This window comes from Nilaparvata lugens, chromosome 5 (genome assembly GCF_014356525.2).
Source record: "Nilaparvata lugens isolate BPH chromosome 5, ASM1435652v1, whole genome shotgun sequence".
Taxonomy (NCBI): Eukaryota; Metazoa; Arthropoda; class Insecta; order Hemiptera; family Delphacidae; genus Nilaparvata; species Nilaparvata lugens.
In genome coordinates this window covers 41,375,484-41,389,668 of record NC_052508.1, presented here as the reverse complement: position 1 = coordinate 41,389,668, position 14,185 = coordinate 41,375,484, and the positions used below count along the sequence as shown (strand labels likewise).

The 14,185-nt window shown below is 33.5% G+C and overlaps 1 protein-coding gene across 1 annotated transcript in view; it reads left to right on the top strand.

The window, feature by feature from the left end:
- The window catches only part of LOC111057247, a 466,683-nt gene extending 465,425 nt beyond the window's left edge, over positions 1–1,258 (top strand). The window contains exon 6 of the mRNA XM_039428365.1: positions 708–1,258. Within this exon, the coding sequence (XP_039284299.1) occupies positions 708–859 (152 nt within the window). The 3' untranslated portion in view covers positions 860–1,258. The remainder of the gene's footprint in view (positions 1–707) is intronic.
- The last annotated feature ends 12,927 nt before the right edge of the window (positions 1,259–14,185 follow it).

Sequence of the window (14,185 nt, the reverse complement as noted above, 5' to 3'; positions counted from 1 at the left end):
AAGAATATTTTTCAGAATAAATTTAATTCCAGAATTTGATAAAATCATTTTTCATTGGATAGAAATATCGAATATTGTTAATCCACTTATGAGTAAAATCGAGACGATACTGGTTACAAGATATTGATAATGGTGTAGCAACCGAAAACGGTGTCTCAATTTTCAATCAATATGTGGTTTGATCATATTATAAGAAGTTTGTAGTATTCCTATTCAGTACGTATAATTACACCAATATAGCTTTCACAAATTTCTAGAGAATCGAATTTTTTCAATAAGTTTGATCAATTAAAAAGATTCAGGAAAAAGATTATCTAAATCAATCCATCATTTTGAAAGGTTTCCATTTCATAATCGATTATTATTCATTCCACACCCCATTGTTGTAATGAAACCAAAAAATCCTACAGTTTATGAAAGTATTTTTCCACTGCTCAGAATAAAATGAACAAGCACGATTCTTTCTCACGACCTCACAAACAAGTCCGACCCGCATCGCGAATCAATCTTCCAAAAAAATGCGGCATACTCGGTATTGGTCCAATGATGCATGAAACACTAGACACGAAGCCGTATTTCTTCCTTTCGACAGACGAAGACGTTTCCTTTTCTATCGGTGTAAATTGCCGTTTTTGATCAGGGCACTCCACATGAATACTGAAGGGCGTGTTTGTGTTTGTTATGATTGTTATGTGTGTTTGTTTCAGCGGCAACAACGGCCAGTGCAAGTGGAGAGAATCGAACCGATCATATAAATTACAGCTGGAATCTGCTGGTGATATTCTGCTTAGCGCTGGACATGATAATCTCGCGCCAGAGCAGTAGCCTCCGCCTCCTCACGCCAGTCTACGTGAGGTAGCAGACCACAGACTACGCCGCTTGAATTCTTAACAAAACAACATCAATTTCTTCCCCAGCTGACGTGAGGATTCATAAGGCATCCTCGAGAAAGTGAGCGCAGATTCATTACGAGTCCTCGTAAGAGAGTGAACGAGGTAGCATCTTGAATCCCTGAAAAAGTGAGTGTGAACTCTTGTTTCCGACTGACTGTGTCTGATCAAAATACATTATTTCTAAATTTATTGTGCGCGTGAATGTGATGATGATGATAATGATGATTATGATATTATCAAACGATTGTGATCCACGTTATAGTGTGTAAGTTTATTGATCATGTAAAACTATGAATAGCTGAACGAAAGTTGTGTAATCTAGTCACTGTAATAAAAACATGAATCTTGTTTTAATGAAACTCTCCTATTTATGGATTTTCTCTCTCCTCTATCCCCGAAATGTATTTTTATGGTTTCTCGAACATTATTATAGGAATATTGGGAATGTCCTCTGGATTTTGTTCACTGAGATGATCATTCACATTCATTGAAATCCAAGATAAAATGATATTCGACATATTTGAGACAACAATAATTGGATGAGTTTCATCGTTCAACCTCTTTTTTCTCCATGAAATTAAGAAAATTCATCTTCATTGTTTTTTTTTTAATTCTGATCTGTTCAGGTTCTTCATGAGTAACTCCATTTTCCCCTTCCGAATACTCCAAGTAGAATAGGGAGAAAATAATCTGTGCTACCAATACCCGATATATTTTAAGAATAGTAATCGGTGTTTGGCATTTTAAAGTGATTGAAGTTTGTTACAGTATTCCATTATCAGTCATAGTGTAACATCTTATGTAGGATCGAGCAATTCAGGCCCGGTTGCACAAAAGCCGGTCAAATTTTAATCATGGTCAATTTCACGAGAACCTATCAGAGAAGCCGTCTTTCCAGAAAAGCCTTCTCTGATTGCTTCTCTGATTGAAGAGACGGTTCTCGTGAAATTACTCAAATTGAAATTTAACCGACTCTTGTGCAACCGGCATTCAGTCGCTTAATTGATTTTTTTTTTCAAGCAAATAAATTACTGTACTTGGAAAATGACAATATTCTCCTCTACAGAGTAACAATAAGCAGAGGAATCCAGTTGATTCTTGAAATAGTTGAGAATCCCTCCAGGATTCGTTAGAAGACCATTCGCTGTAATTTGATGTTATGCAGTAATGTGATATAATTTCAGTAATGGGACATTATGGGTATCTACAAGTCCATTATGATAACAACACAAAGTGTACATAAACCTCTATCTGGTGGATCACACATGCTTGCTTGAGTATATTTGTTACAATGACTGTAAACCTATTAAGATAATGCAATAACTTGAAGTTGGATATGTACAGTTCTGAATGGACAGGGATGACGTGTTGAACTGAAGGTAAGCTGATCATATTCTCACAGCAAATACAATAAACAGATTGCAGTTGGGAAATGTCCTTAATTAATATTCAGTTCAGAGTCGGAGCATATTCTTAGCTGTTGATATCCGTAGCGGTCGATATAGAGAAGGGCACTACGGTGACCTAACAACGTGAGATACGAGATTTCCTCATCTCGGTTCACCATCTCCCCCCTACCAATTGAGTTCCATTATTGGATAGTGGCATCTATATATTTGTATCAGCCATCACACAGTTGTGGCCACAACAACGCTGGCAATGTCACTGCCGAGAATGTCATTGGTTCACAATCTCCATCTAAATTGGTTTCCACTTGTGAGGGTTTCACTATTGATGCCACTACCAGCACAATGTATGATCCAATCTATATTGAATAAATTTTATATGCTTTTGTACTCCAGAGCGGAGCTCTGTGCACCAATATTAAATATATGAATATAATAAATAGAGACCCTTTTAAATGGGTGTGTTATACATAGAACAAAAAATGACTTTGGAATAATAAACAATAAACTTATTGCTTATCTCACTCTAACTAGCTCACTTTTTTCTCAGATTCCAGTACAAATCACGTTGTCCCAACTAAGATGTAAATTTCAATCCTGATTAATTTCACGTGAGCCAAATCTGAGAAGACCATTTCAATAAGATATCTTATCTCATTGGTTCTACTGGAATTATTCAGGATTAAAATTCAACCAGCTTTTGTACAACCGGCACTAAGTACCTGATTGATTACAAAAGTACAACAGCTAAGTCAAGAGTCATAATTTTGTCTCTGTCCCACACACATGCACTCGCTTTCACTTGTATCATCAACAGACGACGAAATTGTCAATTTTTTTCCAAAGATGAATAAATCCTTTCTATCCCAGTGTTGTTCCTGAACAACATGATTTTCTATGATGTCTATTGGATCAGTGATTGAATGAATCTGCCATCTACTGGCCTTGTTTGAAAGCTACATTAGTCTAGTTTAGTATTATACCACTAGAGAGCACTCAAATGCAGTCTGATTTCTGAAAAAGCAGCTGTCATATCCAATTGTACCAACACTTCAATGTGACAATTTTCTTCAGTTTTTATAATTTTTTATAAAATTCTAAAGAACTGAAAATAAGAATAAAAAGTATCCAAATAATTGTTTATTATTTCATGATGAAATATCAGTCATAGAAATAGAAACTTGAACAAAAATATCATTCATATTCAAAATTTCATGTCTGTTGTTTTAGAAAAACATTGGGCCGTTAGAGGAGTCACATGTGAGGAGACTTTGAGGTTATGTTATTGTGTTCCTCTCAGTTTTCAAACGCGTTCGTGGAGTTATTGTTTATTGAATTATTGTGGATGATTGTTTTTCGTTATAATGTACAAAATCTTGGATAATGAAGATTTAGACAAACTCATGAATTTTCCTGAAGATGAGTTGAATAGTTTTTTAGAAATCATAAGATACCGGACAGTAATATTATTGCTGATCCTCTACAAGAGAATATACAGGTAAGATTCTCTCCAATTTATTTTCAAAAGTCTGTTTTACCTGTGCAATCTTAATCATTACCTGAGTCAGCAGTCCTGTATTACAGAACTCATTGGTATGAAAGCAAATAGCCTAAATCTACGTTTACACTATATGTAGTTGTACAATATAGTACATTATACATTACATTATAGTAGTGTACACTATATGTAGCTGGGGAGCTATATGAAATTTGAGCTACATATAGCTCTGCTATAAGGAGATCTATGCAAATTTCATGTAGCAGAACTAGATGTAGCTCTGCTATAATTAACTTTGATGCCATTACTTGTAGCAGAGCTACATATAGTTTGGAATAAACCACTATTCACTGCTCAGTTATCCCAATCAGATGCCAAAGAAGAATGTAGTTCTTGCAGCAGCCGCTGCTTTCGGCGAAGCTACTGTGATGCTTTCAGCACAGAGAAGAGAGAGAAGATATTGGATAATTTTGTAAATTTTGGATAGCTCATTTTCTGCTAAATAGCTGAGAGAATAGGCTCAACTGCTATATAGCATATCTCCAAAGTCACTTTTTGAACTTGTAGCAGAGCTTTATAGCTGAGCTACATGTAGCTCTGCTACATAGTGTAACCTAGCTTCATAATTCCCTTTTTCTCCAGACACTGGAAGGAATATTGGGCACGAGCATGGGTATTTTGCAAAACAAGGATGTTGCAAGCTGTGTAAGACTGGGTACACCACGGTGTATTGCACAAAATGTGGAGTACGTCTTTGCTCAGTCCCAAACAGAATGTGCTTCAATGATTACCATAGATAAAATAAAAAAAAAACAATAGGCTACAAGGAACAACTTGTTCTACAAAAATAGTAAATATGATAAAGTAGTAGATGTAAGTAGATGTGTTAAAGTAGTAAATTTATAATATGATGAACCCCAATTTTTAGTTTGTTTCATATTATGTAAGTATGTATCAGTTAGTTATAAACATAATAAATAAGTTAGTAACCAAAATATAGTTTTGAAAAGGTAGGAAATTTATGATATTTAGAACCTTATTTTCAGTTTGAATTTCACGTTTTTATATTATGTAAATATGTATCAGTTATGGATATAATAAATAAGTTAGTCACCAAAATCTGGTTCTGTGTATCACATTTTTGAGAATCCATTTTACTACTCTTGAGAATTTAATTATATGACTTTCAATGTTATAATGTTGAAATCAAAAAAAAATTATTGATTAGGAATGATTCCATAATGAAATCATTCACCTTTCCTTGGATAAAGCATGATGAAAGTACCATTGATTTTTCTAATGCAAAACCAAAATTTCTTACTAAACGTATTTAGAATGACCCAAATGTCCCAATGTTGTTTTAAAACAACATACCCCTAGGGGCCCCTGGAGGGTGAGAAAAATTTGGGAAAAATTATTTTCTCATTTTCAAGAGTGTTTTGAAACATAAAAACACCAGAATAATTTTTTCATCTTGTTTTTTCATAAATTGGGATGGAACTGATCCTTCAGTGAGTTTTCCCAGGGATGACACCTAGTGCAATCGAATTTTTATATTATAAACCTACTATGTTCTGAATTTTGTAAGAATCGTTAGAGCTATTTTCGAGATCCGGTCACAAACAGATATATGAACATCTAAACATATAAACATACAAACATCTAAACATAAAAACATATAAACAGAAATTGCTCGTTTAAAAGTATAGGAGATATATGAAGATAATAAATTGAGACCCTTTTAAATCATGTGTGTTATACAAGTACAAATGCCAGTACAAATCACGTTGTCCAAACTAAGATGCGTCCCATCACAAATGTATTTACGATAAAATGTATAGGTAATTCAATGAGAAAATATTTTATCCTTCATATTTTGTTCTATTTCCATGAGATAGGACTCCGATTGGGCATACTTTTCTCTTGAGAAATCTTTTTTCTCGAAGATAACTGGATAAATAGAATACCCTTCTATAGATGCATCCTTCTTTCAACATTATGCGTAGTGAACCAATATATTAATAAAACAAAATAAATCTTATAGCACCCTTTATTTAAAAAAAAAATAAATAAATAAAATAGTTGAACAACTAGTTAAAAAAAATTTTTTTTTTATTTTATAACCTGAAGATGGTGTAATATTAATAGTTGTTCAACTATTTTTAAAGTTTTTTTGAAAAATAAAGGGTGCTATAAGATTCATTTTGTTTTATTAAGTTGAAAGTATGTCAATAACATGTCAATAAGTGTTTTATGAACCAATATAATATGAATTAACAGGAAACGATTCTCTATTCAAAGAGCTACGACATAAAATATTTTTATTCAGTTTTAAATATTCATAGCTCTAAGGTAGGATAGTAATTATTCACTAATGCATGGATATATTCTTATTCTATTTGGAGAAAGATATTTTATATGTTGACCTGAAAATAGAAGCATCACCAAATGATACAAGAGGTCTGGATCCGGTAAGTTGTCCGTTCAATCTTCTCCCACCGAAAAGATGGCTTTTGCTTTCTCCTTTGATTCTTGAATTATTTAGAAAGCAGAGCAGCAACTGTTTGTTGGAAGCTTTCTTTCTCTCTCTTTCATTCGAGCTGAGTATTTTTCGGGCGAATGTTTTCCGGTAGAAAAATATCGTTCATACAACCATGAACCTAAGCTCCTTTTTCCTCGAGCTTAGTATTTGATCCGACTGGCGTAAGATCTGTTGTTTCCTTAGGATACAAAACAGTCTGTGGATCTCGACCACACAAATTGACCCTGGCATGAGGAAGGATGTTATCAGTGCTAGTTATCATCGAACGTCACCTCGAGTCCACTTGCAGCAATAACAGGCTCGAGATCTTAGGTCAACGTCATATCAACATCAAAACCTTTGGTGTTCAAAATCTTTAGGTCAACGTCATATCAACATCAAAACCTTTGGTGTTCTTATTCAATGGCTAGCTAGGGATTCTCGGTTCCCTCACAGCCTCACCAGTCACTTTCGATGATGAGCAAGGAAACTTTCAAATTCATCTTAACTTGAAGGTTTCATAACGATATATTAAATTTATTCAATTTCGGATACTGTTGTTTGTGAGATGTTGTTATGTCCATCCATAATTTGAAATACTGGTATGTTGTCAGGAATATTACTAATTTATAGTAAAATTACTTACATGTTTGAACACCAATGGTGTTGAAACATCATCTTGAGTGTGAAAAGTAAGTGCTGTCACTATCACTTATTTCAGATGTTGACCTGTAAATATAAGCATCACTCATTCAAACATCATGCAGGTGCTTATCATTATTTTGTTTACAACCCTATTGTATATCCTAACCTACAATCTATAAGTTTTGAATTTTCACACTGAAGATGACAGCATTGGTGTTGAAACATGCATGATTTTTTGGAATAAATTTTTTTTTAGTGATATTCCTGACAACATCCCAGTGTTTGAAGATCCACTGAGTTCAAAAAAGTGGTTTTGGGGTATTGGTGTGTGTGTGTGTGTGTGTGTGTGTGTGTGTGTGTGTGTGTGTGTGTGTGTGTGTGTGTGTGTATGAGTGTATGTATGTCTATGTACACGATATCTTATCTCCTAATTAACGGAATTACTTGGAATTTGGGAATCAAGGTCCTCACACTATAAGGATCGAAACGAACAATTTCGATCAAATGCTATTCAAGATGGCGGCGAAAATGGCGAGAATGATATCAACAACCGGGTTTTCTGTGTTTTCTCAAAAATGGCTCCAACGATTTTCATCAGATTCATACCTAGAATAGTCATTGATAAGCTCCATCATCTGACACAAGTCCTTTATCTGTAAAAATTTCAGGAGCTCCACCCATCTATGCAAAGTTATTTTTCAGATTTTCAATTACCAGGCTTCAGATACAATCAAAACGTAAAATTTCATATGGAAAAGATTAAGCATGGAAATCTCCACAATTAATGTCCAGTAACATTTTCATCTAAAATTGAAAATAAGATCCAAATTTGAGAAAATGTGTTCATTCAAATCTAAACTCATATCAATGGGAGAGGCAACTGTTGATTATATCAAATTTCCTGACCACTAGGTATCATGTTCCTATGATATAGTCCAGTCAATTCATAGGTACTAAATTTGAACGTTTATGAGAATTTTACAAATGATATTATAATAGGGTAATTTACCTACGAATATTATGGGAGTTTTCATAATACAGTGAACCGAAATATTCTTAGTACGAAATAGTCTTAATATGCTAAGTCATTTTGACGTCACCAGGCATGCGCAGAAGGCCGAAATAGAAATAGTAGTCATGCGCACTGGTCGAAATATTCTTAGTATAATGACGTCATCAATGACGTCATTGCGCATGCGCTGTACAGTTCTACACTATTACAATAACAAGTTAATGCTCACGCACGCGAGTCCGCGTGATCAGTGTTACCAACAATGGAAACTCTAAACTATAATTTCCCTATGGATTCCTACAGCAAGATTTCTTTCCTAGCAATAGCTTGGCGCAACATCAGATCATTACTGTAGTAACTCAAAAAAGCTGTTTTGTGGGAAAACAGCTTTCATGTTTTTACTCTAGGGGAATTATCTATTAGAAGTGAACTATGAACAATCAATATTCATTTGATGAATTAATAGATTACTATGGCATTTCTTCCTACCTTACCATTCATCGAATCGATTTTTAAGGCTAAATAATTTTTTTTAAGGAAAATATCAACTTATTTCGAGTTGATACAGTAATGCATAGGAAGTTGAGTTCAATTTTTCTACTTGATATCATCTGGTGAAATTTAAACAATATAACATTTTTATTTGGATATTGATTAATTAGTTTATTGATCATATTAGCAATTATTAGTTTTATATTTCATTTCAAATTAAGGGTCATGTTGAGGGTCTCAACCAACTTATTTTTTAATTCCTTACACTAACCTTTCAAATCAATGTGAAGCGACTGTATTCAAATTCACACCATTCTTCTACAACGGATGATTATTATTTTCAAGGGTGCCCAGGGAATGCATATTACATGGAGGGGAGAGAGTTTCTTAATTCAGTGGGGGGGAGGGTGTGTTCACCCGTGTTATCATAACAATAATTTCAATCTTTTAATTTGTTCCTTTCAATAGATTCAATGCTTCACATTGAGTTGTGATCGATAGATAGATACTATAGATAGATACTTTTGAGGTTGAGTGGTAGAGAGGACTTTAAAGTCCTAACTCCGCCTAATAAAGAATTTTTTCATTTCATTTATATCAATAGATACTATAGATATTATAGACTAACATGATAGAACATAATTTCGACTTAGATTACATCATCATCAATGTCCTTTTAAATGATATTCTATTGATTTGGAATGTTTACTCAAAATGGAGAGGAAGAAGACTTTCAATGATATAAAATGAAACACATGTTGCAATCTATTATTATGACAATAATCCAAGGTTATGCTCCACGAAGTTCCATGATGATTTTGCAAGTAAATATTCGCAATTGCATTTCTTTTGTTATTCCAAACTCTCCAATAACTCTTCAGTTAATTATTAATTAAAATATAATTGTATGAGAGATTTTGAATATTAACATTATTAATTAGAGCTTACACATAATATTAAAATTCATATTCATAATCATATTATGATGACTGCTGCAATAGATAAAAATATCAATATTTCGATATATTTGTCTTTTCAAGTTTTCTTCAATTTTTGAATGAGAAAGTAAGACTTTTAAAGATACAGAGAAATTTTAAGACTTTCAAGATACAGAGTATTGAATACAGACTTTTGAATACCGATTTCCATTCAAGATGATTCACTGAAGTTTATACTTTTGACTAAACTTGTACTTGAAATCGTTTTGGATAGGGCCTATGAGATACTTAGGTTTCACTCCAATTGGAATTTCGTGGGGTACTAATTCCCCTCCCCCGTCTATGCGTTCTTGAAATTCTTGGGTTCTCTCTAAATCAATAAAATTCTTGTGTGGGGGTCCCAAAAAAGCTAGTGATGTAGTATGACTGACAAAAATTTGTATAGATGGGGGGGAGTGTGTGTAGAAGCTAATTTTTTTTCTGAATCAATGGGGTGGAGGGTTAGGGGTCAACCGAGTAAAGCAAGTTTGATAATGATCTTGATGTGTTGTGAAAATCATCACTTCAATACTTCAGTATCTTATCATTTAGAACACTTTATAAAACTTCAATAGCCTACACTTGATAATACTCGATAATACTTTAATATACTTAGCAATACACAAAATTATGGTGGAGAGGCTACTGATCCATGACAGACGGCAATCATAAGTGTGGTGATTTAAATTTCGACAATGTATAGGATGTATTGGGCCATCTATACATGGTCGAAGACTCAAGATAATGCACTATAGCTCTCTAGAATCGACATCCACAAGAATAGCATTCAAAATTTAAAACTACCATAAACTAGAACTTCGCTTTGCTCTTTGAATAGGAAATAGAATTAGTGTTGAGAAGCCAATCTAATAAATGAATTCTATATGATAAGAAGCCAATTAATTGTGATAGTGTGAAATTGAGTGGGTATAATTGCAGTTGTTTTTTGTGTATCAGGTCTAAACCTGAGGTTAAATTCTTAAAGTATTTTTCATTGAAGTTCCTGGCTCATAGTTATTAGTTGCTAAAATAGGTGTCGATTAAATATTGCTGAGAATCTGTGCATTTGGATGAACGAATCCACTGAAAGCTCCCAACTAATCACAGATTCAAATAGATGTTTGATAGTAGTATGTCAGTAAATTTTACAGGAGAGGAGAAACTCTCTGCCGTTTACATTGGTGCACAACGGTGGGATAGACTGCAAGAGTGTCTTTCGAACCTCATGTCTGAAAAGTAAGATAAGAAAGAAGTAAGGATAAGAAGTAAGAACTTTGGTTAGTTCTTAGTTCTTGAAGACCTAAACTTTATTTTAGTTCTTTGTAATTAATATTCCACGTAATTGAAGATTAACTAAGTCATGGTATGAAGAAATTCTCGGCGACATAATTTGGTATCTGGTGTGAGGTGAAGAGGTTTATAGAACACCTCCACCGGTTACAGATTGATATCTGGTGTGAGGTAAATTGGTTTATAAATACCTCCACCGGTTCATTACAAAAGACCATTCTAGTATTCAATGTATTGATATCACTGCGACTTTGATGTTGCCTCTTCTTACAAATAAATACTACCCTCTCAATGGAACAGTTGAAGAAAATGTTTGCAAATTGGCTAGGGAAACAATAGTCCCATCTGTCTACTCTCAGAATTCGAAGAAACTATACTATAGTGTGAGGGTCAGCTATTGTTGTAGATATTCTTATTGTCATGAATATTCGACACTTTCCTTCGAAACCTTCCAGATTGTGGACTGGACAGACAATAAGCTCTTGTGAGAAAAGCATATGTTCCTCCCGAAAAGAGTTTCAGCTAGAAAAGGTTTTGTTATGGAATACGTTTGAACCTCCGATAACATCACCCTATGTTTTTGGCGACCCATTTCCCTCTTAGCAGGTCACTTTCGACTCATTTATGTAATTCGAACAAGAATGCAGCTTTCAAAGCCAACAGCAATACACACATGGATACAAGGAGCTTCTTTCCTTTTCAAAGAAGTTGAGTGAATATTTCAAGATGATAATACAATATTGTCCATATATGATTTGCTAATAATAAGGATGGAGAAGAGATTTACAATCATATTAATTTCTCTTATAATAATATTCATTCGCAAAGTTGAAATAGATCTTTCCTGTTAAATCTATGATAAAAAATGTAAATTATCTCGATTTCCGAGTTTCAAAAATGGCCATGAATAACTTTTTGTGGAATCTATCGATTGGAACTCAACAGTTATGTAATCAGGGTGATTCCCCCTGCCTAGAACTGGGGTTCTCACCTCTCAAATATTCAAATTCAGTATTCTTTTGGTGAAAACGTGAATTATCTCGATTGACGAGTTTAAACAAGCCATAAATACTTCCGTATTCAATTTTTCCCATTAGAACTTAATGGTTCTGAATCTACGATGACCTCCTCTTCATGGAACTTTCATAATCGATGATCTATAAGCATATTTTTGTGCTCATCTGACCAAAATACACTTATCTTGTGAAGCTTGGAAGAGCATTATTTTTTTGAATCCTGTTATTCTGAATATTTTCATGGAACTAATGTCATAACTCATCAGGAACTGTAGAACTATTGATTCTACATCCAGAACAGTCAATTTTCGATGTACTTCTGGAAAATGCTCTTCCAACTTTCAACTGGCCTTGATGATTAATAGTAAAATCAACCCTGGCTTATCTTCGACCTCTATTATTCGAAGTTTTGCATAAACTCTCAATAATTCGTATATTCTATATTTAATTCATACATCAAGAATCAAGGGAGAGAAAGGTAATGATCACAGTGTGGGCTAATGGCTAATTAACTAATTGAGTTGATTGAATATTTTTTTAATCAGCTTATAATTCTGAAATTCTCCATCTGCCATTTTAAAAATATGTCATTAGATATCTCATCTCCCAATTAACGGAATAGCTTGAAACTTGGAACTTAAGTTCCTTACGCTATAATGATCCGACACGAACAATTTCGATCAAATGCAATACAAGATGGCGGCTAAAATGGCGAAAATGTTGTCAAAAACAGGGTTTTTCGCGATTTTTTCAAAAACGGCTCAAACGATTCTGATCAAATTAATACCTAATATATTCATTGATAAGCTCTATCAACTGCCACAAGTCCCATATCTGTAAAAATTTCAGGAGCTCCGCCCCATCTATGCAAAGTTCGATTTTAGATTCCCAATTATCAGGCTTCAGATACAATTTAAACAAAACATTTCTAGCGGAAAGATTGAGCATGAAGAACTGCACAATTAATGTTCAGTAAGATTTTCACCTAAAATTGAAAATAAGCTTGGAATTCGAGAATATGTTATTATTCAATTGCAAACTGTTGATTCTTTAAAAACATTCACTATAAAGAGATAGCAGACTTCGTGTGTCTCCAGCGTTATTGTCCTGTCACCAGCTGGCTCAGATCTTGGAATAGTAGACTTGAGATGCGCGTAAACACTAGCGTCAGTTGATTAATTTTCATAACGGCAAGGAAAGTTATGTGAGTGCGCCACACCAGATTTTTTAAAACTTTTAATAGCTTGGCTGGTGTCTTTCCAAGAATTGGTTTTTTCTTGATGCAACACTGTATAAATATGTTTATAAAGAAGCAGATACATAATAATATATAGATTCAGCATTATATACATATACATTTTTTATCTTTTCGATAATTAGAATCGTGAATACCACATGTGAGAGATAGAAAGTTGAGTAGTAATGGTTTTTAAAACATTCATATAAAAAATAATAATGATAGCCTACATTTTTTTAATATTCCAGATAAATTGTAGACTATTGGTTGTATATTTTTGTCCACATTGGTTTGCAGACGTTACGGAGTGCAAGAGATTTTTAATTAATTCTGAACTCAAAAATCAATGGATTTTATTTTGTATAATTTAAAATCAAGTTATAACCATTTATGTAATTTTTTTAGTAATGATGATTATTTTATTTTTTCTGTAAGTTTACCACGAATACTGGTTAGAGTAATCAACTTAGCTCCTATTTTTAAACTGTAATTTGCTATGCTTTTGTGAAAAGGAATCTATAAATTTCATTTAATTTTTTCATTTTAAACGTAATTTATTTCACGAGAACCTATCAGAGAAGCCTTCTTTTATAAAAGGCCTTCTCTGATTGGTTCTCGTAAAGTTAATCACGGTTAAAATTTAATCGGCTTCTGTGCAACAAGGTCTAGCTTTTCAAATTCATCTGATTTTGAAGCTTTTCTTCAATTAGATTGATAATTAAGTTATAACTGTGTTATAACTCTCAATATAATGTCATAACTCTCATAACACTGTTAAAACATAATAATCACTTGATATGTATTGAGCAATGCCTTTGGGTTTATTAGTGAAATTGATTTGGAGCTTTTATTTGCATAAATTAATATACTTCATAGGTAGCGAATAGCAAGATGGACCCTGTTGTCATTATATTTTCAAATGGCTACAAGGGACCATTACGTTATGCACTACCATTCTGGGTAAAAGAGGATCTTTGAGCAATAAACGTTCCCTTTTAGGTTATCTTACTGTTGGTTATGGATACTCGGCATTCTGTGCGACGTCATAGTTCCTAAGAATATTCTGGTGACGTCATAGTGACTAAGAATATCACTGCATGTGTATGCGTGCAAGTGTAAGACTATTTCGTACTAAGAATATTTCGGTACAACGGCAAGGAAAGTTGTGTGAGTGCACCAGATTTTCTTTGTTCAGAAT